General features: G+C 43.8%; 1 protein-coding gene across 1 annotated transcript in view; it reads left to right on the forward strand.

The window, feature by feature from the left end:
- The window catches only part of LOC132827258 (protein PML-like), an 89,428-nt gene that overhangs the window by 1,354 nt on the left and 61,808 nt on the right, over positions 1-26,266 (forward strand). Inside the window, exons 2-7 of the mRNA XM_060843881.1 lie at positions 3,419-3,929; positions 6,949-7,532; positions 8,694-8,740; positions 11,074-11,239; positions 15,947-16,158; positions 17,958-18,171. Of these exons, the coding sequence (XP_060699864.1) occupies positions 3,421-3,929; positions 6,949-7,532; positions 8,694-8,740; positions 11,074-11,239; positions 15,947-16,158; positions 17,958-18,171 (1,732 nt within the window). The 5' untranslated portion in view covers positions 3,419-3,420. The remainder of the gene's footprint in view (positions 1-3,418; positions 3,930-6,948; positions 7,533-8,693; positions 8,741-11,073; positions 11,240-15,946; positions 16,159-17,957; positions 18,172-26,266) is intronic.

The raw sequence follows: 26,266 nt of genomic DNA on the forward strand, positions 1-26,266 counted from the left end.
TATCTGATTTTTGGAATAGGAAATACTAGCTTTATGCAATAGACTGGAAGAAATCTGTGGGGGGAGAAACAGTTAACATTTCAGGTCAAGAACCTATCAGAACTGGAAGAAGTTGATGATTGAACATTTCATAAACTGGTGCAGGAAAAAGGAGAGGGAGGAAAAATATGAAAGGGTAGGTCTGTGATCGATTGGAATTACAGAAGAGATTAAATGACAGATGATGGGGAGTTTCGTTGGCCTGTGGCAATGGGATTAAAGGCAAAGGGACTGGACCCCTGATGTCATTGTACTACTGATCTCTTTCATCAGCAACATGAAATTGATTAGCTGCACAGACATTACTGACTGATCATCTTGTTAAAGAGACAATTGTCAGGTATTTTCTGACCTTTTCTTAATTTTACAAATCGTGCACAGGGATATGCAGAGGCTCCTAGTCGCATCTATTCAAATGTGGGATGATCTGAGCAGTGGCCGAGTCATTGAAGGAACTGGTAGCCAGTCTGTGGCACTGTCTACGTATTGAAGAAAAGAAGTTGCCAAGTTTGGAACTGGTAACAAATGTGGGGATGAGGGGGCCTCAGGAGAAGGCCCCCAGTATCTATTAACTATTTGATTCACTTTGTGCTCTCAAAGTGCTGAAGGTGTTGGCTGCTGTAAAGGCTGTTAGGTGATATTATTAGTTCCTCTTGAGTCAAATCTCACACTGGTGTGGTTCACCTGTTGTAGAGGCATAGAGTTTTTACAGATGAAAATACTCCCTCCGCTTATCTGCAATTGCAGCCCTCATCTGTGTTTCTTCTGTCTCCAGGCACACTCATTATTCCAGTTGGACTAAAAACTTGTGTATATTACATACTTGCAGGCTGTGTGTGTCCTCTGCTGCACCCGAAAGTTATCGCTCCAGCATTGATCCCGTGGGTGGGATCTGAGCCTGAAGCAGGGCACTTGTGTGTACTGTTTAATTGATTCTGTGACTGAATGTTTTGTTTCACTGGACAGTGAAGAGCTGCTGTTTCTGGAATGCTGCCTGTTTGGCTGTGCTTTTCCAATACTATGTTTTTCGACTTCACGGGGCAACGCATGAATACTTGCAGCAAGGATTACGACCCTGTCATTCTTTCATCCATCAGTTTTTAGTTTCCTGAACTTTTGAGTCCACTGTCACAGGCTGAAGCTGATTGTTAGCAACTTTATCCTATTGGATTTTGAGCTGTACTTCCTGGCTGGACAAGTGTTTAATTGCCCATCTCTAAATTGTCCTTCAGAAGGTGTGAGTGAAGTGCTTTTGTGATCTGCAGCAATCTCTTTGCTATAGGTACCCCTACAATGGCACCAGGGAGGGAATTCCAGGATTTTGACTCAACATTAAAAGACCAGTGTCATTTTTCCAAGTTAGGATATTGAGTGGCTTAGAAGGGGACTTGCTGATGGTAGTGGTCCCATGTATCTGAATCCCTTGTCCTTCGAGATGGAAGTAATCATAGGTTTGGAAGGTGCTGTCTAATTTCTGCAAGGTGTAATGATGATATACACTGCTTTTACTGAGTGCTAGTCATGGAGCAAGTGAATGTTTGTTTGAGGATGTGGTACCATTCAAGTGGGCTGCTTTATCTTGGATTGTGTCAAACATCTTGTGTTGTTAAGCTGCAGTCATCCAGGCAAGTGGGGAGTATTCCATCACACTCCTGACTTGTGCCTTGCAGGTGGTGGACATGCTTTGGAGAGTCAGATGGTGAGTTGCTTACTGTAATATTCCCAGACTCTGACCAGCTCTTGATATGGCTAGTCCAGTTCAATGTCAGATAAGTGGTACCCCTGACGATGGTGACAGTGGTGGGTTGGTTTCAATTATGAAGGTTGATTCAATGGCATAAGCCTGAGACTGTGAGCATAGTCAACTGCAAATATCTCCAAGATATTTTGTCCCTATACTCCCTCAGCTTATCTGCAATTGCAGCCCTCATCTGTGTTTCTTCAATCTCCAGATTCCACTATTCTAATACTGTCCTAATAAACGCCTTCTTCATAAACTTCATCTCACCCAAAACTCTGCCTGTTTGTTAAATCATACCAACACAATCCTTAACTGACTCCCAATTCAGCATTGCTGCAATTTTTAAATTCATGCCTTGTTTTCAAATCCCTCTGTGACTTCCTCTCTCCCTCCCTTCAATTCTGAACCTTTTTCCCTGTGTGATCCCCACAACCCTTTCAGAATTTGAGTTCCTCCGACTCTCCTCTTGCCTATCCCCTATTTCCTTTGTCCTGGTGATCGTGCCTTCAGCTGCTCATCACAAATGTCTGGATTGTCCTCCCTAACCTCTCCACGCCACTCACACTCCTTTTGTCATAGAGTCATGGAGATGTACAGCGCGGAAACAGATCCTTCGGTCCAACTTGTCCATGCTTACTTTACTCCCTTAAAACATCTTTGCCCAAGCTTTCTGTTCGCTGTCCTAATACCTTTTAGCTCAGTGTCAAATCTTGTTTCACACAGTGATGAAGTAGGGTATTGAAGGAGGTGTTTGGTACATTTGCCTTCATTGGTCAGTACGTTCAGTTGACGAGTTGGGAAGACATGTTTGCGCCTGTACAGGACATTGTGAAGCAACTTTTGGAAGACTGCATCCACCTCTGGTCTCCCTCCTCAAGGAAAGATGTGAAATTTGAAAGGGTGCAGAAAAGACTTCCAAGGATGTTGCCAATATTTGAGGGTTATGAGCTACAATGTGAGGCTAAATAGACTGGGGCGATATTTCCTGGACCTTTTGGAGGCTGAAGGGTGACCTTCTAGAGGATTATAAAATCGTGAGGGACATGGATAGAGTGAATAGCCCAGGTCGTTTCCCTGGGATAGGGGATCCCAAAACTAGAGGGCATAGGTTAAACAAGAGAGGGGGAAGATTTAAGAGACCTAAGGGACATTTTGTTTTCTTGCAGAGGGTGGTGAGTGTATGGAATGAGCTGCCAGAGAAAGTGGTGAATTTTGGTACAACAACAACATTTAACTGAATGCACACGTTGAATAGAAAGGGTTTAGATGGATTTAGGCGAAACGCTGGCAAATGGGTTAAAATAAATTGATATTGGTCAGCATGGATGAGTTGGACCAAAGGTTTTGTTTCAGTGCTGTACAACTAGATGTTTTGCTGTGTTAGAGGCCATTGTATATTCCAGTCACTATAACAACAGCTTGGACTTATAATGGAAGAGATGCTGGTGATGGCAAGCCCAGAATTTGTTTAAAGACTGGAGCAACAAGACAGTAGTTCCTGTAGGAATAAGATAGTAGGTAACACAGGGATCCTGTTGAGACTTAACAGAGAATTGGCATGCTGGTTTATGTCATCATGATCTGTCTTTCCTTTGTTTCCCATGCTGTTCATTTTCAATTTTTCTTTTTGTTTTAAAGCAATGGAAACCACACCTACGTCGAGTCTGTTGTCTGAGGAATTTGAATGTGGAGTTTGCAGCAAGCAGCTGGATAGACCCAAGCTGCTACCATGTCTTCACAGCATTTGCCAGGAGTGCCTGCAGTCTGAGAAGGCAGACCCAGTTGCTGCTACCTGTCCTGTGTGCAGTGCCCCACTGGACGAGGATGTCACTAAGGCACGGGACAACACGTTCGCTGCAGACCTGCTGAGCAAGCTGCAGTTGCAGAAGAGGATAAGAATGGGGCTGGACATCTGGTGCAGCCTGTGTCAGGCCTGTAAGGATGATAGACCAGCCAGCTCCCTATGTTTTGAGTGTGACCGTTTCTTGTGCCTGAGATGCTGCCATTCTCACCAGCTGCTAACAGAAAGGTACGGACACCAGGTGAAGACTCTGGATGACCTGAAGGCACTTGACTGTGAAGACTTTGTGACTTTTGCGAGGAAGGGGAAACAGACCACTTGTCCAGACCACAAGGAACAGAACGTGAGGTAAGAATATCCAGCTGGATGATCCCAATGATTATGTCCCACCTCCTCTACACCCTAACCTTTAGATCTTGTATTATGCTCGATCCCTCATTGAGAAGATAGGGCTGCCATTGCAGCTTTCTTTAATATATCATATTTTGACCTGTTAAAGGTATATTCTTCAGTGACTATGCAGGTGAAGATGGCTATGCAGTGCCTGAGGTGAAGACCTCCTCAACCATTCACTAGAAGTAGCAAGGAATATAGGAAGTATATAATAATCAGTCAAAAACAGGATGAATAGGATTATTATTACTGATGTATTATAAAGTAATAAGGTTACAGACAGTTAAATCATGAACCAGATTTAGTTAAGTCATGTGCGAACATAACTTGGTCATATTACTCTTGCTGTTATGTTTGAAAGGTAGAAACATTCAAGACTTAGGAAAGGTTTTTTAAATGGAACTGTCCATAATAAACTGAGCATATCTGTACATGGATGATTGGCAAATGTTCCAAAAGTTGCTGTAAATTTAATGGGCTGCAGAGCCAGTCCATGTCCTAGAGGGCAAGAGTTTTGCTTTGCACAAAGTGACAACCAGAGTGAATGAAACAAGATAAGAGACAAGATGGAGCTGGAAGAGACTGAAGTGCAAAAGAAAAGCCCTGAAGACTCGGGCAGTTGGAAGAGATAGCTAGAACAGCAAAAGGTGACAAAATACGTTGTGATCATGTCACTGGAGGTCCAGTTAACAATCCCAATTCCTGCCCGTGTTGTTAATGGATATACGAAAGTGGTGGAATAGAATTAACTGGAGCATCAGTAAGTATGGAGTTTGTGGATGGCATGATAATTGGTCGCTTGATTGTTAGTGCAGAAAGAAGTTCCAGGAAGGTGTCAATAAACTGGACAAATAACTGGCGAATGAAAATAAATTCTGAGAAAATGAGAATGCATTGGGGAAATACAAGGAGAGCAAAGGAGTAGAAAGTAAGTACTAGTCTGCTGAGAAGTGTAGAGGAACAATAGAAAGGATATGCAAGAGATTCACAAGGATGCTGCCAAGTGTGGAGAAAGATCAGCAAGGCTAGAGTTATTTTCTTCGGAACAGACCAGGCAGAAAGGAGGATTTAGTTGAAGTGCATAAGATTATCAAGTGCTCCAGTCGAGTGGAGAGAAAAACCTCTCTCTGTTATCAGGGAGGTCAGTAACCTGGGGAGTGTATTTGAAGTAATTGGTTGAAGGTCTAAGGAAACTTGAATTTTCACCAAGGAGGTACATCTGGGGAGGCAGAGGCTAAGGGGAGGCTTGATGGTGACAAGATAGAGTTGACAGTCAGAGTCTTCTTCCCAGAGTTGACATGTCTAATAGCAGGGGTCATGCATTTAAGGTGAGAGGGGAAGTTTAAAGGACATGTGAAGAGCAAGGTTTTTTTTTAACACCATATGATAGGAGTCTGGAGCACGATGTCAGGGATGGTGATGGAGGCAGATACGATAGAGGCATTAGGATGATTTCTGAAGGGAGTGTCAAATTTCTAAGTCATGTTGGTTTCTTAAAAAGGAAGAGATGGTGTGCGTCTTAAAAATTTAAGGTAGGTATGCCCCTGGGTCCGGATGGGATCTATCCCAGAATACTGAGGGAAACAAGAGAACAAATTGCTGAAGCATTGACGGACATCTTTGTCTCCTCTTTAGCTACAGGTGAGGTCTCCGGTTTGGAGAATAACTAATATTGTCCCATTGTTTAAAAAGGTTAACAGGGATAATCCAGGAAATTGCATGTCTGTGAGCCTCACATCAGTGGCAGAGAAATTATTGGAAAAGATTCTCAGGGACAGGATCATAAGCATTTAAAAGTAAATGGACTGATTAGCGATAAACAGCATGGTTTTGTGCGAGGGAGGTCCTGCATCACTAAGTTGATCAAGGTTTTTCAGGAGGTGACGGAGATGATTCAGGGAAAATTGATTGTTGTCAACATGGACTTCAATAAAGCCTTTGACAAGGTCCCTCATGGCAGACTGGTACAAAAGGTGAAGTCACATGGGGTGAACTGGCAAGAAGGATACAGAGCTGAAAATGTGTTGCTGGTTAAAGCGCAGCAGGTCAGGCAGCATCCAAGGAACAGGAAATTCAACGTTTCGGGCATAAGCCCTTCAAGAGGATGCTGCCTGACCTGCTGCGCTTTAACCAGCAACACATTTTCAGCTCTGATCTCCAACATCTGCAGACCTCACTTTTTACTCGAAGATGATACAGAACAGGCTTTGTCATGGGAAACAGGGTAGGGATGGAAGGATGCTTTTGAAATGGAGGGCTGTGACAGGGATCAATGCTGGGGCTCTGCTGTTCATGATCTGCATAAATGACTTTGAGGAAAATGTCGCTGGTCTAATTAGTGAGGAGGATTGCCAGAGGATACAGCAGGATATAAATCACTTGGAGCCATGGGCAGAAAAATCGCAGATGGAGTATAATTTGGACAAATAGATGATGCATTTTGGAAGGTCAAGTACAGGTGGAAATTATACAGTGAATGGTAGAATCCTTAGGAGTATTGGTATGCAGAGGGATCTGGGTGTCCAGGTCCACAGATCACCTGATGGTGGCAGTGTAGATGGGAGGGATTAGTTTAATATGGTGTCATGTTTGGCACAACACTGGGCTGAAGGACCTATTCAAGTCCTTCACAGTTCTATGTTGTATGGTCATGTTCTGGAACTCTGCCTGGAAGGGTGGGAGAAGGCAGAAACCCACATTGCAGTTAAAATACACTTGGATTGATTCTTGAAGCTGCACAACATGAAGTATCTGTGCTCAGCCAGGAAGCACAATTCAAGATAGTTCTCTGACCATTGCTAGGATGAAAAGCCCAATACACTTCTTCAAATATCTCCGTATGAGGCTCAGTAATAACTTTTGCTTTAGACACCTTCTGTAGAGGATGTTCTAATCTGCTAAGATTGCTGTTATGCAGTTGTTGTTGCACCTCTATTTCAACATCTCAGCCTTCTGTGTGTGACTTTCCTTTCAGGTTTTTCTGCAAGACGTGTTCCATGAGTATTTGCTGCAATTGCCTACTACTTTATCACATCTCCCCAGAACACTGTTACCATGACATTAAGCAGGAAGTCATTTTGAAGAAGGAGGAGTTGAAACAAATGGTGGAAGCAATCCAAGAAAACCACAATAAATTCACTGAAGCCCAGGCACAACTGAAATGCCTGCAAGAAAACCTGGACATCATGAAAAATAATACAGAAGCATTAATAAGGCAGAAAGCTTCTGCCACTATTCAAGAGATTAATAGGCAAGGCGATGCACTGCTGGAAGAGCTAGAGAGCGAGTGCAGTTCCGTGGTGAGGGGATTGACCAACAGTCTGAACAAAACAGAACAAATAATTAAACGATTGGGAGCAGGGAAAGTGCAGGCAGAAAACCTGCTGAAGTTTGGCAACAGTGAGGAAATGATGATTATGTACAATACAATCAAGTCAGCACTGACAGCTATTGTCGTTGAGACATTAGAGGACATAAGGAAGGAAGACACTTGGATTGAGTTTATAGAGTGCACGTCAGAAACGGAGAATCTATTGGGAACCGTCATTACCAAAAAAGGTAACTGATACTTAATAAGGATAGAGAATATTACTTTGCATTTAACCCTGTGCTGGAGCTGCAAGTGGGAATATTTGATGGGGACAGCGTAGAGAAGCCTTCATTCTGTATCTAACCTCTCTGGGGGTAGAGTAGATGGAATTTTAGACTATATTTAACCCTGTGCTTATCTTTTGTGTGAGTATTTGTTGAGGACAGTGTAGAGGAGCTTTAACTGTATGTAATCCTGTTCTGTACCCGTACTAGCAGTATTTGGTGTTGTAATGGATGAATATGCTCTCAAGCATGAAGCTTTTCTATGAAACTCCGTTAAATTGTGTATTACTTAAAGGAGCTGTGAGATATTTTGTTATAGGCTATCACCAGGGAAAAGACCTTGTCTGTTTATCCTAACCATGTCCCTCATGATTTTATAAACCTCTATAAGGTCACCCCTCCGCCTCCGATGCTCCATGGAAAACAGCCATTGCCTATTCAGCCTCTCTCTCTACCTCAAATCCTCCAACTCGAGCAGTAACCTTTTCTGAACCCTTTCAAGTTTCACAACATCCTCCCAATAGGAGGGAGACCAAAACTCCGTGCAATATTTCTAAAGTGGACTAACCAATGTTTTATACAGCCACAACATGACCTCCCAACTCCTTACTCTGACCAATAAAGAAAGCATACCAAACGCCGCCTTCATTATCCTATCTACCTGTGACTCCACTTTCAAGGAGCTATGAACCTGCACTCCAAGGTCTTTGTTCAGCAACACTCCCTAGGACCTTACCATTAAGTGTATAAGTCCTGCTAAGGTTTGCCTTTCTAAAATGCAGCACCTCACATTTGTTTTAACCCATCTTCTATCTCCCAGGACAGAGAAGCCCCTCAAACCTTTGTTTTATCTATAGTACACAATGACCACCATAGTAATGGAATTTTTATGTAAGAACTATATTTCGGGATTCTACTGCCACCTCAAGCTTGCACTCCTTGTGGTTCCCTAACAAAAGAAGCTATTTTCGCCACAAGATCCTTCAGAACATAGCTCCAACTTTGAGGAGCCTCATTGACATTTATCCAATCACTCTTCAGAAATGTGAAGTTTGATGCATTATCCTCTGACTGAAAACTCATCTCAGTGACACCTCCGTCTGATTGCTCCTGTTTTGGTTTCAGAACCAAGTGAAAGAGCTGATGATTCTGAAGTTGAGGATGTGCTGCTGGTAAGTGCTACATTGGTGGAAATGGCTGCTGGGTGGAACGTTTTGAAGTTGGCTATTTAGGCGGTACCCAATTCTGTGGTGTTCATATAATCAGCAAGCTAAAGGAATGGGATAGGATAGAAACAAGGAGCGGGAGTAGGTCATTCAACCCTTCAAATGGTTTGCATTCCAATGTGATCATAGCTGATCCTCTATTTCAATGCCATGTTTGCACTTTCTCTCTCTCTCTGCCAATTTGCCTTAACATCTAAACATTTGTTAATCTCTTTCTTGAATATGCACAGTTACCCACATCCTTCTGTGATAGTGAATTTCACAGGTTCACCAGCTTGATGAAATGTTCCCTCATCTCAGTCCTAATCGGCCTACCCTGTATCCTGAGGTTGTGTTCCTTGGTTTAGACTCCCCAGCCAAGGAAAATGCCCTCCCTGCATCTAGTCTGTCTAGTCCTGTTACACTGATATGTGGTTCAAAAAAGTCCCCCACCCCCCCCTCATTCTTCTAGACATCAGTGAATACAGACCCTGTCAAACATCTGCAATCCTTTTATGACCAGCATATCCTCCTGAGATAGAGACCAAAATCGTGCGCAATACCATCTCTGACTCCAGGTGTGGTCTCCACAAAGCCCAGTATAACTGAAGTAAGACGTCCCTACTTCTGAATTCCAATTCACTTGCAATGAGGACCAACATGCTATTTGTATTCTTAATTACTGCTGCACCTTACATTGACTGGTGTATGTCACACTTCCCAATATATTGCTATTTAAATAGCATTCTACCTTTCTGTATTTCACTCAAGTGTAAACCTCTCATTTATCCGCATTATGCTGCGTTAGCCACTTAACTGATTTAGATCACCCTGAAGATTCCTTGCATCCTCTTCACAATGCAAATCCCAGCTAGTTTGAGTGTTAGCTAACTTATGGATATCTGTCCCTCCCTGATGAAGGGTTTATGCCTGAAATATCCATTTTCCTCCTTGGATGCTGCCTGACCTGTTGAGCTTATAGATTAGATTATTTAGTGTGGAAACAGGCCCTTCGGCCCAACAAGTCCACACCGACCCTCCAAAGAGCAACCCCCCAAGACCTATTCCCCTACATTTACTCCTTCACCTAACACTACAGGCAATTTAGCACGGCCAATTCACCTGCACGTTTTTGGACTGTGGGAGGAAACCGGAACACCCGGAGGAAACCCACGCAGGCACGGGGAGAATGTGCAAACTCACCACACAGTCACCTGAGGTGGGAATTGAACCTGGATCTTTGGCGCTGTGAGGCAGCGGTGCTCACCACTGTGCCACCGTGCCACCCGTGCTTTTCCAGCACCACACTCTCTCGACACTTATGGCTATCCATTATGGATATCATGAGCAGCTGGGCATAAAGACGGCACCCTATGGTACACAATTAGTCATCTCCTTCCTGGAAATTGACCAATTAATTTCCAGTCTGTCAACCAATTCTCAATCCATGTCAGTATATTACCTGTCTAGCCTCTTATATAAGACCTTAACAAAACAAAAACGTGCTTGAAATTCCAATGCAGCACATCCACTGGTTCTCAATTATCTAGTTACACCTTCAAAGAACTGCATTGTGTAAGTTGGAGTTGCATGCTGACTGTGTTTAAGGCTGTTAGTATCGTCTGCTTTGGATCGGGGCCAGTTTGGCAATAGCTGCTGTGTGTATGGGGGTATATTTGTGTGCAAGTACCAAACTTCACCCTGGGAGTCCTAATCTTTATTAAATCATCTATGGGGTCAGGACCTCACTGGCTATACCAGTGTTTATTGTCCAGTCCTAAAATTAAGCATCAACCACAGTGCTGTGGGTCTGGAGTCATATGTAGGCCAGGCCAGGTAAGAATGGCAGTTTCCTTCCCTGAAGGACATTAGTGAACCACACCAGGTTTTTCATGACAATCGACAATGGTCTCACGGTCATCATTAGAGTTTTTTAATTCCAGCTTTTTATTGAATTCAAATTTCACCGTCTTCCATGGTAGGTAGGATTTGAACCCGGGTCCCCAGACCATTACCCAGGTGTCTGGAATAACAGTGCAGTGATAATACTACTATTGCCTCCCCCACCATTGTGCATCCTTGCGTGAATTCTCTGAGCTACGATAGTAAGGGAAGAAGCTTCAATGTTCCTTCTATTACACGACTAATTAGGAATCTCGCCACTGTTACTCTACATTGGCTTCACCACCACAAAGGAGCAGGCTAGTGCCTTTACAGCATTCCGACCTCAGGAGAGAGGGCTCTTGACACAGTGATTCCGATAGTATCTGTAGAATTTTTTACTGTTGTCCTGTTACCAGGACTCCTTTTCAAGTCATGACCAGGACAGATCTTCAACAGAAGAGAGCCCAGCTAACCTGATCTGCCCAGCCAACTTCCTGATCCACCCAGGAGCTGAAGGGATGCTCCGAGCAACCGCGAGCAGCACCGATGAGTTTGAGTTTGAGAATGTGATGTCACCAAACAGTAAGTATCTCTTTTTTTTTAATGTCCTTGTAAACCACAGGTCTGGCCTACACTGAGGTATTACTTACGAATCTTCGAGGAGAAAGTGAGGACTGCAGATGCTGGAGATCAGAGCTGAAAATGTGGTGCTGGAAGAGCGCAGCAGGTCAGACTGCATCCATTCCTGAAGAAGGGCTTATGCCCGAAACGTCGATTTTCCTGCTCCTTGGATGCTGCCTGACCTGCTGCGCTTTTCCAGCAACACATTTTCAGCTATTATTTATGAATGTAAAGAATGTAGGCCACTCAGCCCTTTGAGCCTGTTCTGCCATTCAGTGAGATTCTGGCTGCTTTTCTGTTTAACACCATATTCCTGCTGTAGCCACATTATTCTTGAAGTTTTTAATGTTAGAAATCTATGACCTTCCATGTTCCTCTGTGTGATAGGAATTCCAAAGATTCCCCTCCCTCTAGTCAAGTTCTTCCTCATCTCAGTTTAAATGGTCTTCCCTTTATTCTGCAAGAGTCTTTCATTTTAAACCCCTCAGTCAGGTGAAACATCCTTCTTATATTGACCTTGTCAATCCCTGTAAGAACGTTGGATGTTTTGAATGAGATCCTCTCCTTCAGAACTCTGGAGATGATAAGCCCTAAAATTCCCTGCTCATGAGGTTATTGGGACAGAAACAATAGATACTTTTAAAAAGTAATTGGATGGACACTTGAAACAAATAAAGCAGGTTTAGTAGGAACTATCATTAGGAAGCATTTGAAAGGGAACATCTGCAGAGTAATGAGGGAAGAACTGGGATGAATTGAATCACCCTTTTCAAGTGCTGAATCAGGCACAGTGGGGTTTCTCTTGTGCTATACTCAGTGTAAGGATATGGGGTAGGCTATGTAGGATTGAGATCAGAAATTTCTTCACCCAGAGAGTGGTGAGCCCATAAAGTTCTCTGCTGCGGTAAGCAGTTGAGGCCAAATCAGAAGGAAAGGGTTAAAGGTTATAGCTTTTAGGATGAAAGAGATCAAAGGGTATGGGGAGAAAGGAGGATTGGGGGGCTGAGTTGAATAATCAGCCAAGATCAACGTGAATGGTCTACTCCTATTCTCTTTGTTTCTGTATTTATTTGTATAATTTCATGATTTTTCTCGTGTACCCTGGTCTGCTCCTTCCTTGGGTTCACACGCCCTAAGAACTGTGTCACCTTGAAAACATGAAGTCTTCTCGGGTTGATAGGAAGGAGGCCATGTTTAATTCCGGCTGGTGCCAGTGTGTGCTGACCCTAGTAAAGTTTTGTGGCCTGGTTCACTGCCTGAGCACCCACCAGGTGCCTGTCAAAGCAGCAGCATAATGCTGTGCAATAGCCTGGCTGAAGGTCCTCTGTCCGAAGGTGGGAAATAGTTTAGGATGGATTTCCCTGCCTTTTAGGTGGCCTTGTTTAATTGTACTGAGTGAGGATTTGCTCTGGCTCCCCTGTGCCATCTCTGCTAAGTGGCAGACTTTAGCATATTTAGATTTCTCTGTTAAGTCACTGAGAAATCTTAGTGATTCCTGCCCCGGGTGTCTGGTTGAATCTTGCACTTTCTCTGATCCATCTCCATTCTTACCCTTGAAGCAGACAGGAAAGCCATCTCCATATCCATTTTAAGGGTGAGATCTTAACTTCAGTATGTTTCCCATTGGAGGCCAGGTTCTGATACAGGATCAGACCTGGCTTCTGTTTCCTGCCTCTGTGTCAAAGGTCCAGGCCAAGGCATTTCAACTCATTTGTGCAAAAATAACTCTTCACCCTGTCACCCACATTAGAAACAGCTTTCCTCCACTCTGTCAAAACTTCTCATGATTTTGAACATCCCTAAACCCTTGTCATGAATCAAAACCAATCCCAGTCTCTACAGAGCTGAATTCCATAATTCCTCCTCCATTTATTAAGCTGTCTCCAAGGCTGTGACAGTCTTCTCGAATAACCATGCCCAAAAATGAACACCATCTTCATCAAAGAGCTCAATCAAATGTGCCAACCTGATTTTCCTGTTTTAAGGAAAAAAGATCCTTAGTTTAAATAATGACTCCATATACATCCAACTGGCAATTTATTTGTTATAGGTTTTCAAAAAAAAATTGTTCATGGGATATGTGTTGCTGGTGATCTCTAATTTCAATTCCGAAGTGGTGGTGAGTTTCATGAATCACTGCTGTCCATTTGGTGTCCGTTTACCCACAATGCTGTTAGGGAGAGAGTTCCAGGTTCTGGACCCAGCAACAGTGAAGGCAATATATTTCAAAGTTGGACGAGTGTGTGACTTGGAGGGGAGCTTGGTAGTGTTGCTAAGTGTCTGCTGGCTTTATAATCGAGGCCACAGGTTTGGAGGGAGCTGTTAAAGAAGATTTACAGAGAAACCGAATAATTTGCTAATTTGGGTTCTGCCAGGTCCACTCACCTCATGTAAAAGCAAAATACTGGTGATGTTGGAAATCTGGAATAAATACAGAAAGTGCTAGGGAAACCCAGTGGTTCTGGTAGCATCCGTGAAGAATGAGGAAAAACACGATTACTATTTCAAGTCTAGAATGACTTCTGTGTGGAACTGCTTCTGGCCAAGACTCTACACTCAACACTTGTAGTTATAGATTGTGTATGCTTCAGCATTATTATTTGCTGTCATGTGCTAGGCTCCCCCATTATTGAGGATGGAGATATTTGTGAAACCACCTCCAGTGAGCTATTTTAATTGTCCTCCACCATTCATGACTAGATGTGGCAGGACTGTAGAGCTTAGATCTGATCTGTTGGTTGTAGGATTGATTAGTCCTGTCTGTCACTTGTTGTTTATGCTGTATGGCACACACATTGTCCCAGGTATGCCTGGTGCTGCTCCTGGCATCCCCTCGAGTTCTGTTTCTTGAACCAGGTTGACTGCCTAGGTTGATGGTAATGGTCAAGTGGGGGATAGAGAATCGTAGAGTCATACAGTATGGAAGCAGACCCATCGGTTCCAACTAATCCTCACACCGACCATGCTCCCAAACTAAACCTTTGCCACCTGCCTGTGTTTGGCCCATATCCCTCCAAATCTTTCCTACCTGAGAATGTATCCAAGTATCTTTTAAATTTTGGAACTGTACCTGCATTCACCACTTCCACTGGTGATTCATTCCACACATAAACCCCTCTGTGTAAAAGAGTTGTTCCTCATGTCCTTTGTAAAATTTTTCTCCTCTCACCTTAAAAACATGTATCCTAGTTTTGAACTCGCCCACCTAAGGGAACAGACCTTGTCTATTTAGCCTATTCATGCCCCTTGTGATTTTATAAACATCCATACTGTCACCCCTCAGCCTAGTTTTATAATTTAAACCCTCCCTTCCTGATAACATCCTGGTAAATCTCTGAACCCTCTCCAATTTTAACAATTTCCTTCCTATAACAGGACGACCAGAACTTGCACACAGTACAGCAGAAGAGGCTTCACCAATGTCCTGTACAACCTCAACATGACATCCCAAATCCTATACTCCAAATCTGAGCAATAAGCTCTAGTGTACTAAATGCCGCCTTAAACATCCAGTCTATGTGTGATGCAATTTTCAAAGAATTAAGTACCTGAACCCCGGGTGTCTATACTCAGCAACATCACCAAGACATCCAATTTTAATTGTATAAGTCCTACCCTTGTTTGTTTATTACCACAATGCGACACCTCACATTTCCAAACTAATTGGCAAGCCCTGTATAGACTACTGCTGCACACCATCCACATCTTCTCCCTCCTCCACCGTCTGGACACGCCTTGGCATGCCACATGCCACCAGGCGGTGAGGATCCCCACTGGAGGGCTTTCTAACGTGGGAGTCCTTTCCCTTTGATCTGTTCAAAGTCTGTCCCATTTAACATGATCCAACATGATGGAAGATATTCTCAGTGTGAAGTGGTCACTCTTACTGATGCTGTCACGGACAGATGCATTTGTGGCATTTCCCTTTTTGTTCAGTTCCCTTCCCACCTGCTACAAGACCAATCTGGGAGCCAAGCCTTGGTGGTGGACTTTGAATTCTGGATGGAGAATTCCATTCTGGAGCCTTGCCACCTGCCATGTTTCCTCCAAGTTGTTCAACATGGAGTAACACTGATTCTTCAACCAAGGGAGGATGGTATGTGGCAATCAGCAGGAGGTTTCCTTGCCCATGTCTGATATACCACAAGACTTCATGGAATCTGGAGTCAATGTTGAGGACTCTTGTCTGTATACCACTTTGCTGTCACCTCTGCCTGGTCTGTCCTGACAGTGGAACAGGATATCTCCAGGGATGGTGGTAGCAGTGTCTGAAACATTGTAAGGTATGATTCCATGAGTGTGACTGTTTAGCTTGACTCAGTTGTGAGACAGCTCTCCCAGTTTTGGCACAAGCTTCTAGCTAAGAAGGACATTGCAGGGTTTACAGAGCTATGTTTGCTGTTGTTGTTTACAGTGCCAAGTTGTCCATCTTCTAGTGATTTGATACAACTGAATTGACCTGCCAGGCAACTTCAGAGGTCAGTTGAGCATCATCTACATTGTCGTGGGTCTGGAGTCACGTAGGCCAGACCAGGTCAGAATGACAGACTTCCATAGGACAACTGACAGTGGTTACAAGGTCACCATCAGTACACATGTCTTCAATCTCTACTAAAGGCATTACTCAAGGCTGCACTTGTAATGAGCTGTTCTTATCTCTTCCTGTAGACTGTTCGCAAGGTGCACACCCAGGACAGAGTGACTCAATGGACTTTCTCAGACTGCCATTCACAAGTACAGTAGGACAACTGGAGGGGGCAGGAGAGGAAGAAAAGAGATCTGAGCGGACTTTGATTCCAGGTCCTGGCTGCAGTGCATCAGTAAATGACGTGTGTCCAAGTGGACGTTCTTTCCCAAGCAAATTCAAGGAGAAGCGCCAGGTATTAACTTTATCCTTCAAGTGTGCCTCCCTGGAATCTGAGAATAAGCAGCAGAGTCTGACTGTGGGAGGGAGTTGTACCACTCAGAATATCACAAAGCCAGTGTCCACTATCTGCAGGGAAAGCTTCATGTTGAGGAAAAAGACTGAACAGCCAGTGGCATTCTCTAGGGAACACTGGACGAGGTGGGACTGCAATGGTGGTATCAGTCCAGAGACCAGGCTACTCTTGTGGAGATACTAGTTCGATTCCTATCATGGCAGCTGGTGAAATTTCATTACAATTAATGAATTGGGAATAAAAAGCTAGTCACAAGCTATAATGTATTGATATAAAGACCTGTCTGGTTCACAAATGTCCCTGGGGGGAGGGGGAAAAAAGAAATCCACTTTCCATTACCTGGTCTGGCCTACATGTGACTCCAAACCCACAGCAATGTGGTTGAATCTGAAATGGCTGAGCAAGACACTCCGTCCAAGGGCAGTTAGGGAAGGGGACCGAATGATAGTCATGTCAGTGATACCCACATCCTCTAAACAAAGGAAATAAAGCACCAAAGCTCTGCAAAACATGGGCCGTTGCTGTCAGTTTGGAAAGGATAGTCAGTATTCCTCTGGAATGTGCAGTGACCACGGGTTGCAGTGACTCAGTGACAGTGGACTGTGCATGTACAGCTCATTAGAATTCCAGCCATGGAGACTGGGATCACGTGCCCCTGGATAGTCCGACAAGGTGCCTCCTTAAAGTGGCTGCACCCTCGCTCACACCATCCAGACAGTGTCTGACAGCAAGAGGGCAGTGCAATTAGTGTCTCACAACCAAGTGTCACAGATCTGTGGTCTTTCTGCACCCAGTGAGTCACAGTCATGACCTTGCTGGGAAGAGCAATAGTTGTTGCTCGGAGACCACTTCAGCCCGGTTCATGGTTCACAATTAAACTAATCAGCAAGGTCAACCAGAGGGTGAGTATAGATGAGCCCCGTTTTGTGTGTCCTGAATAATACTGATCCTCTTTTGAGGTTACAATGCTGCTTTCTTCTGGTGAGTAAATGGTTCACAAATTGTCAGCTCTGAAAGCACTGCCAATGGTGAGCTCCACTTGAATGGAGGCTGGGCTGTAGGAGTAGGTGTTGTTCATCAAAATAGTTCTCACTCATTTCAAGGGAATGTTGCTGGCCATGAAAGATCTTATTGCCAATCTAATGGGGGGGGATCTTTTCCTGACTTCCACAGCAGGAACCCATTGTGTCTATCATGATCTCTGGATGTGTCAAAGCCATTAACACCAGTGTCTTGTGTGAAGTATAGTTATTGTTGCAGTCAAGTTTCGAATGGAAAACTTCGACAAATAGCCAAGGTAATCAGAAACTCTGTTTTTGGGACTTTCCTGACATACAAATCTTAGCCTCGAGAAAACCAGAGCTAACCTTCCTGCTTTCCTTTGAAATAGTATCGTGGGGTGTTTTGAGAGGGCAAGTGGAATCTCAGTTTAGTGTCTGCTGTGCAAGTCTCCTGCAATCCTGCACTGGATAGTCAGTTTTGATTATGTGCTTTGTTCTCCAGAGTGGGCCTTGAAGTCATGATCTTGAGAGTATCACCATTGAGCCAAGTTGGAGCGTAGTTTCTGTTTAATGGACCAGGACTGATTAAGGCAGCTGAATAGAGCCTGGTCCCTCCACTGGAACTTACTGCACAGCTGAAAGGGGAATGAAGCCCTCTAAATGAGCAATGAGCTGAAAGCACTGGTTAATGAGATCACAGGTTTTGCCTGACACTGAGCTCATTTTCTTTTCCCACAGAAAGTTCCAGACAAACAGCAGGGCAAACAATTGTGGTCATCAGAGGATGGAAAAGCGACAAGTGCCAAAAAACAGTGCCTGCACTCGGAACATAATTATAGTGTGAAGTTTGCCTCTGACAGCCAACCTGAGCTTCTGGTCCAGAGCAACGTGGAATGGACCATGCTGAACACTTCCCCTGAAATTGATAAGGATCCCTGGCAACTGCCAGCAGGTTAGGATGCAAGATGTCTATGTTTCATTGTGAGGCAAGGATCGTAAAGCACATCCCACTCGCTGTGAGCTGTCTATACTATGTATATCTTCTAGTGTTCAATACAGAGTTACAAAGGAAGTCCCACAACCACAAGAGTTAAGTATCCAAGACTGATGCAGCATGGGACTAGATTAAGAGTAAAACTACCTCAACTCTCTGAAACTAAAAGTAAAGGTCCCTTGATCGATACTGCCCCCATCAAACACTCATGGTACTGCATGGGTTAGATACAAAGAAAAGCTTTCTCTGCAATGTCCCCATCTGCCACACTCGGGCCAATTGTAAAATGAGATTAGATGCAGAGAAAAGCTCCTTCCATACTGTCACCATCAAACCCTCTCAGCACAAGTGCAGAATGGGGTTAGATACAGTGTAGTACTCTGCCTACGTAACTCAAGTTGGGAGGTGGCTGATGAGCAGAAATGTGGGTGCATACATATCAATAAAGCATTAGAAGGATGCGTTTGTATTTATTTTGGAATAGTGAAGTGTGAGGGGTGGTCTCATTGAGATCTTTGCAATGAACTGTTTGGAGAGGAGAGATGTAAAGAAAATGCTTTACTTTGTGAGGAGTAGAATAACTAGTGGCACTCTAGTCACCAAGAAATCCAATCCTTTTGGGACTTTGAAAGAATCTTTACCAAGTTGAGTTATGAGAATGTAGAATTTTGTACCATGGGAAATGTTTGAAGTGAATGGTATGAAGATATTTAAGGGGAAGCTAGATCAATGTATGAAGGGAATAAGAGGTTATGATGACAGATGAGGAAAAATGGGAGGAGTCAGAATCAGAAAGGAGTGGTTAGGCTGGCTTGTTTCTATACTGTGTATGCTATGTAGTGTACCATGTAGCTGGATTGAATAAAACAAATTCAGTCACTTGTGGATGCAGTGAGGTTCAACATTTGCACCTGCTAGCTTGCCTCTAGTTGATGTAATATCCTTGCCCATTCATGGGCCCTTATGCTAGTGCAGTTTCATTCAATGGACAAAATGACTAATACCTTTCCAATCTGTGGAGAGACAAACAGTTAATGTTTCACATCAGTTGCCCTTAGTCAGAAGTGGCAAAGGTTAGATATTTTAACAGTTTTAAGTATGATGGGAGGTAGGAACCACCAGATGGGAATTTGTGAAATAAAATGACAAAAACAAGTAATGAGCTGAACAATGTGTTGCTGGAAAAGCACAGCAGGTTAGGCAGCATCCAAAGAGCAGGAGAATCGCCGTTTCGGGCATGAGCCCCCCTTCAGAAAGGCTTATGCCTGAAATGTCGACTTCCTGCTCTTTGGATGCTGCCTGACCTGCTGTGCTTTTCCAGCAACACATTTTTCAGCTCTGATCTCCAGCATCTGCAGTCCTCACTTTCTCCAAAAACAAGTATTGAGACAAGTACTAGAAACAGAAGAGATGGAAATGGAAATTGTTGCACCACCAAGACTGTTGCCATCAAAAATAGTGGTGGCACGTTGGCTCAATGGTTAACACTGCTGCCTTTCAGCTCCAGGAACCTGGATTTGATTCCAGCCTCTGGTGATGGTCAGCGGGGACTTTGCACGTTCTATTTGCATCTGCCTGGGTTTCATCTCACGGTCATAAGATGTGCCTGTTAGGTGGATTGGCCATGCTAAATTACCCATCATGTTCAGGATGTGTCGGTTAGGTGGATTAGCCATGGCAAATGCAGGGTTACAGGGATAGGGTGGTGGGTGGGTGGATGCTTTTCAGAGAGTTGGTGTGGACTCGATGGGCTGAATGCCCTGCTTTCACACTGTAGGGATTCTATGATTCTATGAAACAAAGCAGAAGCTGCTTTAAAGTTGTTGAACTGAATGTTGAGTCTGGACGGCCTTAAGTGCCAAATTGAAGGATGAGGTGCTGTTCTCATTGAGCTTATTTGGAGCACTGTAACAGACCGAGGACACAGAAGTTCGAGTGGAGTGGAAAACTAAAATAATGAAACTGGGGGTGATGCTGCAGACTATTTCACAAAATAATCTAGTCTTCTCAAGTAGAGCAGTTCAGTGCGAGTAGCAAATTCAGTCCACCAGATTAAAGGTAGTCGACCATTGTTTCACCTGTAATAGTGGATTGGCTGTTTCGGAATGTGGGGTGTAATGGTAATGACACAGGTCGTTCTGTTATAATGCGTGTTTTGTCAGCGCGATTTTGCTGTGATGTGTTTGATGAATAGGGCACACTGTTTCTAAAGTGCAGACTTTAAAATGTGTGTTGGCTGTAATAAAATTGTAATGCCAATGCTTTAAGGCGCTGTTTCTAAAGCATGATTTTTCAGTAATGCAGGGTTGCACAAGAACACAACCATCAAGTTATAGAAGAACTCTGTACTGAACTCAAAATCCAGACCGGCCTGTTTGAAACCCTCCACCATGAAGTTTGATTAATAAAAATGTAGAATCAAACTAGTCTGAGTCATGGTGACCATTACTCAATTGTCCACTGTTCTGAAAACCCATCAGATTCACTAATATCCTTTAGGGAAGTAATCTGCCAACCTTACACACTGGCTGATATATGACTCTAAACCCACCATAAACTCAGTTTGAGGGCAGTTAGGGAAGGGCAACAAATCCTGATACTGACCTAATCTGCAAAATAACACCCACAATCCAAGACAATAAATTATGTTTGGAACTTTGAGAAGGAGATATATAGTAACAAATTATATTTTTCTGCGATTGTTCAAAAGTCTTTCAAACTTTTAATATGTAATCAAAGATTCCCTACAGTGTGGAAACAGACCATTTGGCCCAACAAGTCCACACCAACTGTTGGAAGAGTAACCCACCCAGATCTATTCCCTTACCCGATTGCTCTCCTTTACCCCTGACTAATGCACCTAATCTACACATCCTTGAACACATTGGCAATTTAGCATGGCCGATTCACCTAAGCTGCACATCTTTGGACTGTGAGAAGAAACTGGGACACCGAGAGGAGGGTGGGGAGAATGTGCAAACTCCACACAGACAGTTGCCAGAGGCTGGAATTGAACCCATGTCCCTGGTGCTATGAGGCAGCAGTGCTAACCACGGGGCAACCATGCCATAATCTTGCATTAAACGTGGTATATGGTGCAGTCAAACACTGGTCCTGAAGGGTCTGCATGCTGTTAGACCTTATTGATTTACTTGTGGGTATGTGGGTGTCCCTTGCTGGTCAGCATTTAGTGCCTGTCTCTGACTGTCCTTGAGAAGGTGATGAGCTGTCACCTTGAACTGCCGCAGGTCCATGTGCTATAGATTGATCCACAGTGTCCTTGGGGAATTCCAGGATTTTGATTCAGCGATAGTGAAGGAATGGTGGTTATATTTCTCAGACAGGATGGTGATTGGCTTGGAGGGGAACTTGCTGTTCCCATGTATCTGCTGCCCTGGTCCTTAAAGATGGAAATGGTTGAGACTTTAGAAGGTGTTGTCTAAGGCTACAGAGTTATAGAGTCATAGAGATGTACAGCATGGAAACAGAACCTTCAGTCCAACCTGTCTGTGCCGACCAGATATCCCAACCCAATCTAGTCCCACCTGTCAGCAACCGGCCCATATCCCTCCAAACCCTTCCTATTCATATACCCATCCAAATGCCTCTTAAATGTTGCAATTGTACGAGCCTCCACCATTTCCTCTGGCAGCTCATTCCATACACGTACCACCCTCTGCGTGAAAAGGTTGCCCCTTGGGTCTTTTATATTCTTCCCCTCTCACCCTAAACCTATGCACTTTAATTCTGGACTCCCCAACCCCAAGGAAAAGACTTTGTCTATTTATCCTGTCCATGCCTCTCATAATTTTGAAAACCTCTATAAGGTCACCCCTCAGCTTCCAACGCTCCAGGGAAAACAGCCCCAGCCTGTTCAGCCTCTCCCTGTAGCTGAGATCCTCCATCTCTGGCAACATCCTTGTAAATTTTTTCTGAACCCTTTCAAGTTTCACGTCTTTCCGACAGAAAGGAAACCAGAATTACACACAATATTCCAACAGTGGCCTAACCAATGTCCTGTACAGCCACAACATGACCTCCCAACTCCTGTACTCAATACTCTGACCAATGAAGGAAAGCAGACCAAATGCCGCCTTCACTATCCTATCTACCTGCGACTCTACTTTCAAGGAGCTATGAACCTGCATTCCAAGGTCTCTTTGTTCAGCAATACACCCCAGGACCTTACCATTAAGTGTATAATATTGACCCCCATGCCAGTCAATCCTGCCCTGGGGAAAAGTCTCTGGCTATTTACTGTATCCATGCCTCTCATTATCTTGTATACCTCTATCAGGTCACCTCTCTTCCTCCTCTCCAGAGAGAAATTCCCAAGCTTAGTCAAAATCTCTTCGTAAGACAAGTCCTCCAGTCCAGGCAGCATCCTGGTAAATCTTCTTTGCACCCTCTCCAAAGCCTCTGTATCTTTCCTATAGTAGGGCGACCAGAACTGGACACAATATTCCAAATGTGGCCTCACCAGGTACTTGTAGAGCTGTAGCAAAACCTCGCAGCTGTGGAACTTGATCCTCCTGTTAATGAAAACCAAAACACCATATGCTTTCTTAACAACCCTGACCACTTGGGTGGCAATTTTGAGGGATCTATGAGTTGAACATCAAGATCCTCTGTACCTCCACACTGCCAAGAATCCTGTCTTTAATCCTATATTCAGCATTCAAGTTTGACCTTCCAAAATTCATCACTTCGCATTTATCCAGGTTGAACTCCATTTGCCATTTCGCAGTCCAGCTCTGCATCCTGTCTATGTCGCACTGCAGCCTGCAATAGCCCTCTATACTATCAACGGTACCTCCAACCTTTGTGTCATCTGCAAATTTACTAACCCATCCCTCAACTTCCTAGTGAGGCATGACCTGCCCCTCACAAAGCCATGCTGACTGCCTTTAATCCCACTATGCTTTTCCAAATAGTCATAAGTCCTTTCCCTCAGAATCCTTTCCAAAACCTTGCTTACAGAGACGCAAGACTGGCTGGTCTGTAGTTGCCAGAGATTTCCCTATTCCCCTTCTTGAAAAGAGGAACAACATTCACCTCCCTCCAGTGCGATTCCTGTGAAGTGTAAGGAAGCAAAGATCTTTGGCAGTGGCTTAGCAACCTCCTTTCTCGCTTCCCGGAGCAGCCTAGGATAAATCTGGTCTGGCCCTGGGGACTTTTCAATCTTAATGTTTGTCCAAATTTCCAGCACATCAACTTCATCGATCTTGATCTGTTCAAGCCTGTATCCCAGCTCCTCAAAGTTCTCATTCACAACAAGGTCCCTTTCCTTCGTGAAAACTGATGCAAAAAAATGCATTTAGGGCTTCCCCTAGCTGCTCAGACTCCACACACAAGTTCCACCCGCTATCCCTGATCGGCCTTACCTTCTCCCTGATCATTCTCTTATTCCTCACGTATGAGTAGAATGCCTTTAGATTCTCCCTAATCCTTCCTGTGAAGCCTTTCTCATGCCCCCTCCTGGCTCTCCTCAGTCCATTTGAGCTCCTTTCTAGCAAGCCTGTAATCCTCTAAAGCTGTGCTAGATCCTTGCATTCCTGCACCTTATGTAAGCTGCTGCCTTCCTTTTGATGAGAAGCTTATCTGTTCTTGTCATCCAAGGTTAATCTTATCCTTTCTTACCTGTGTCAGAGGAACCAATTTGTGCATCACTTGCAACAATTGCTCCTTAAACAGTCTTCACATGCACTTTCTGTGGAACAATTGCTTCCTGTCTGATAGTGTCTTACAGCCCAAGCTTAGATATTGTGCAGATCGTTTTGCATCTAGGAATGCGATAGGTGAATGAAGGTGGGCGTGATGGTGATAGGTTGAAAGGAAAATGGACAGTTCAAGAGGGCAGTGCCGAGTTGGACGATTGGATCTGGGATAAGGTTGGGGGAGGGGAGGTGAGGAAACTGGTGAAATCCACGTTGATCCCATGTGGTTGGAGGGTCCCAAGGTGGAAGATGAGGCGTTCTTCCTTCAGGCGTCGGGTGGCTAGAATTTGGTAGTGGTGGAGACTCCACCATGTCCTTGGTGTAGTGGGTGGGAGGGGGGTGGGATTGAAGTGTTTGGCCACAGGGTTGTTTAGTGCGCATGTCCCAGCAATGTTCTCTGAAATGGTCCACTAGCAGAACACGTCTGTGACACGAGCACTAAACAACCCCACCGCCCTGTGGCCAAACGCTTCAACTCCCCCTCCCACTCTGCTTAGGACATGGAAATCCTGGGTTGCCTAAGCCAAATTCCAGCCACCTGACACCAAATTCCATCACCACACATTTTGACTCTGCAGTCCTCATTTCCTCATTTTGCATTTGGACATGGACTGCTTCATTATCTGAGGAGTCATGAATGATGCTGAACATTGTTCATTCCTTGGTGAATATCCTCCCTTCTGATTGAACGGAGGTCATTGATAAAGCAGCTGAAGATGTTTAGGTCTAGGAATAATCTGAAATTATTTTTTAAACTTTGCTTTTAATGTCTTTCTGTAATCCCATTCTTATGTACCTCTCATATTCTGTCACCTGTATATAGTGTCGTAGAATCCCTAAAATGTGGAAGCAGGCCATTCAGCCCATCAAGTCCATGTCAACCCTCTGAAGAGCATGCCACCCACACCTCTATAGTCATAATCTTGCATTTAGCGTACCAATCCTTCTAAACTGTGCATCTTTGGACTGTCGGAGGAAACTGGAGCACCTGAGGAAACCCATTCAGATGTGGGGCAGATGTGCAAACTCCACACAGATATGACTTGGAGATGCTGGTGTTGGACTGGGGTATATAAAGTTTAAAAATCACAACACCAGGTTATAATCCAACAGGGTTAATTGGAAGCACTAGCTTTCTGAGTGCTGCTCTTTCATCAGGTGGTTGTGGAATACACAGTTCTAAGATAGAATTCATAGCAAAAGTTTAGTGTGATATAACTGAAGTTGTACATTGAAAAGTACCTTGATTGATTGTTAAGTCTCTCATCTGCCAGGACACCATGATAGTTTCACTTCTTTCCTATGTAAACCACAAAACCCTTTCTTTCTATAAGTTACATTCTCAGGTTAACTGTAACAATTGATGTCCGGCGTAAGATGTTGAAGGTGTTAACCCTTTTGTTTTCTGTTGTCTGTGCCATAATATAGTCTGTCTCGCACTCGCACTCGCACTCACACATGTTTGTGGGTGAATTTGTACTTGCAGAGTTACATTGTACTTTGCTCAAAAACTGCATGAATCCATTTTTTTTAACATTAGAATCAGTCTAAACATTATGGCGTTTTAACTTTCCACACAGATAGTCGCCAAAATGTTGAATCAAACTCAGGTCCCTAGAACTGAGGCAGCAGTGCTAACCATTGAGCCATAATGCTGCCCAATAATTTTAAATATACTTTATACTCGGTGTCTCAGTACTGGATTCTTCAGAATGCATGTTAGATGAGTTTATTGCTTGCCCTGCTGGAGCAGGGACCACCTTCGGTCAATCTCTTGGTGACAGTGAATCTATGATTAACAGCCCATGAAGATTCTGTGGCCAGCTGTCAGCGAAGGGCAAGAACTCCTCAAAATCCTGCCTCACGACTAGTCATTTGCTTTTTTGTGGATTCTTCCTAGAGTAGAATAGACATGTCCTTTCTTGTCAGGTGCACTAAGTCACTGTCATGTTTACCTACATTATAGCAGTGACTGCATTTTGTAGTCGGGCAGGTTTTTGGGACATCGCAGGTTTTGAAAGAATCATGCTTCTCTTTGTCTACCTGGGGTCAACTGGAGTAAACTGATCATGCAAAAAAAATTTCAAAAATTCACAGCCAGAACCTGAGTACTGAGTAACAAACAGCTTTTGCCATCTTTAAATCCTAATACATAATTTAAAAAATGACACGATTTCCTTATTGCTTAAAAAGACTTTATTTTCAGATATATCTTCACAATAGATAAAAATCATTGTTCTATTCAGCACTAATGTAAAATTCCAAGTAACAAACAGTAAACAGTGAAACACAGACCGTGATTTGGAGCCTATTGAGAGCTAGTGGATATGTTAGGA

Source organism: Hemiscyllium ocellatum, chromosome 24 (assembly GCF_020745735.1).
Source record: "Hemiscyllium ocellatum isolate sHemOce1 chromosome 24, sHemOce1.pat.X.cur, whole genome shotgun sequence".
Lineage (NCBI taxonomy): Eukaryota > Metazoa > Chordata > Chondrichthyes > Orectolobiformes > Hemiscylliidae > Hemiscyllium > Hemiscyllium ocellatum.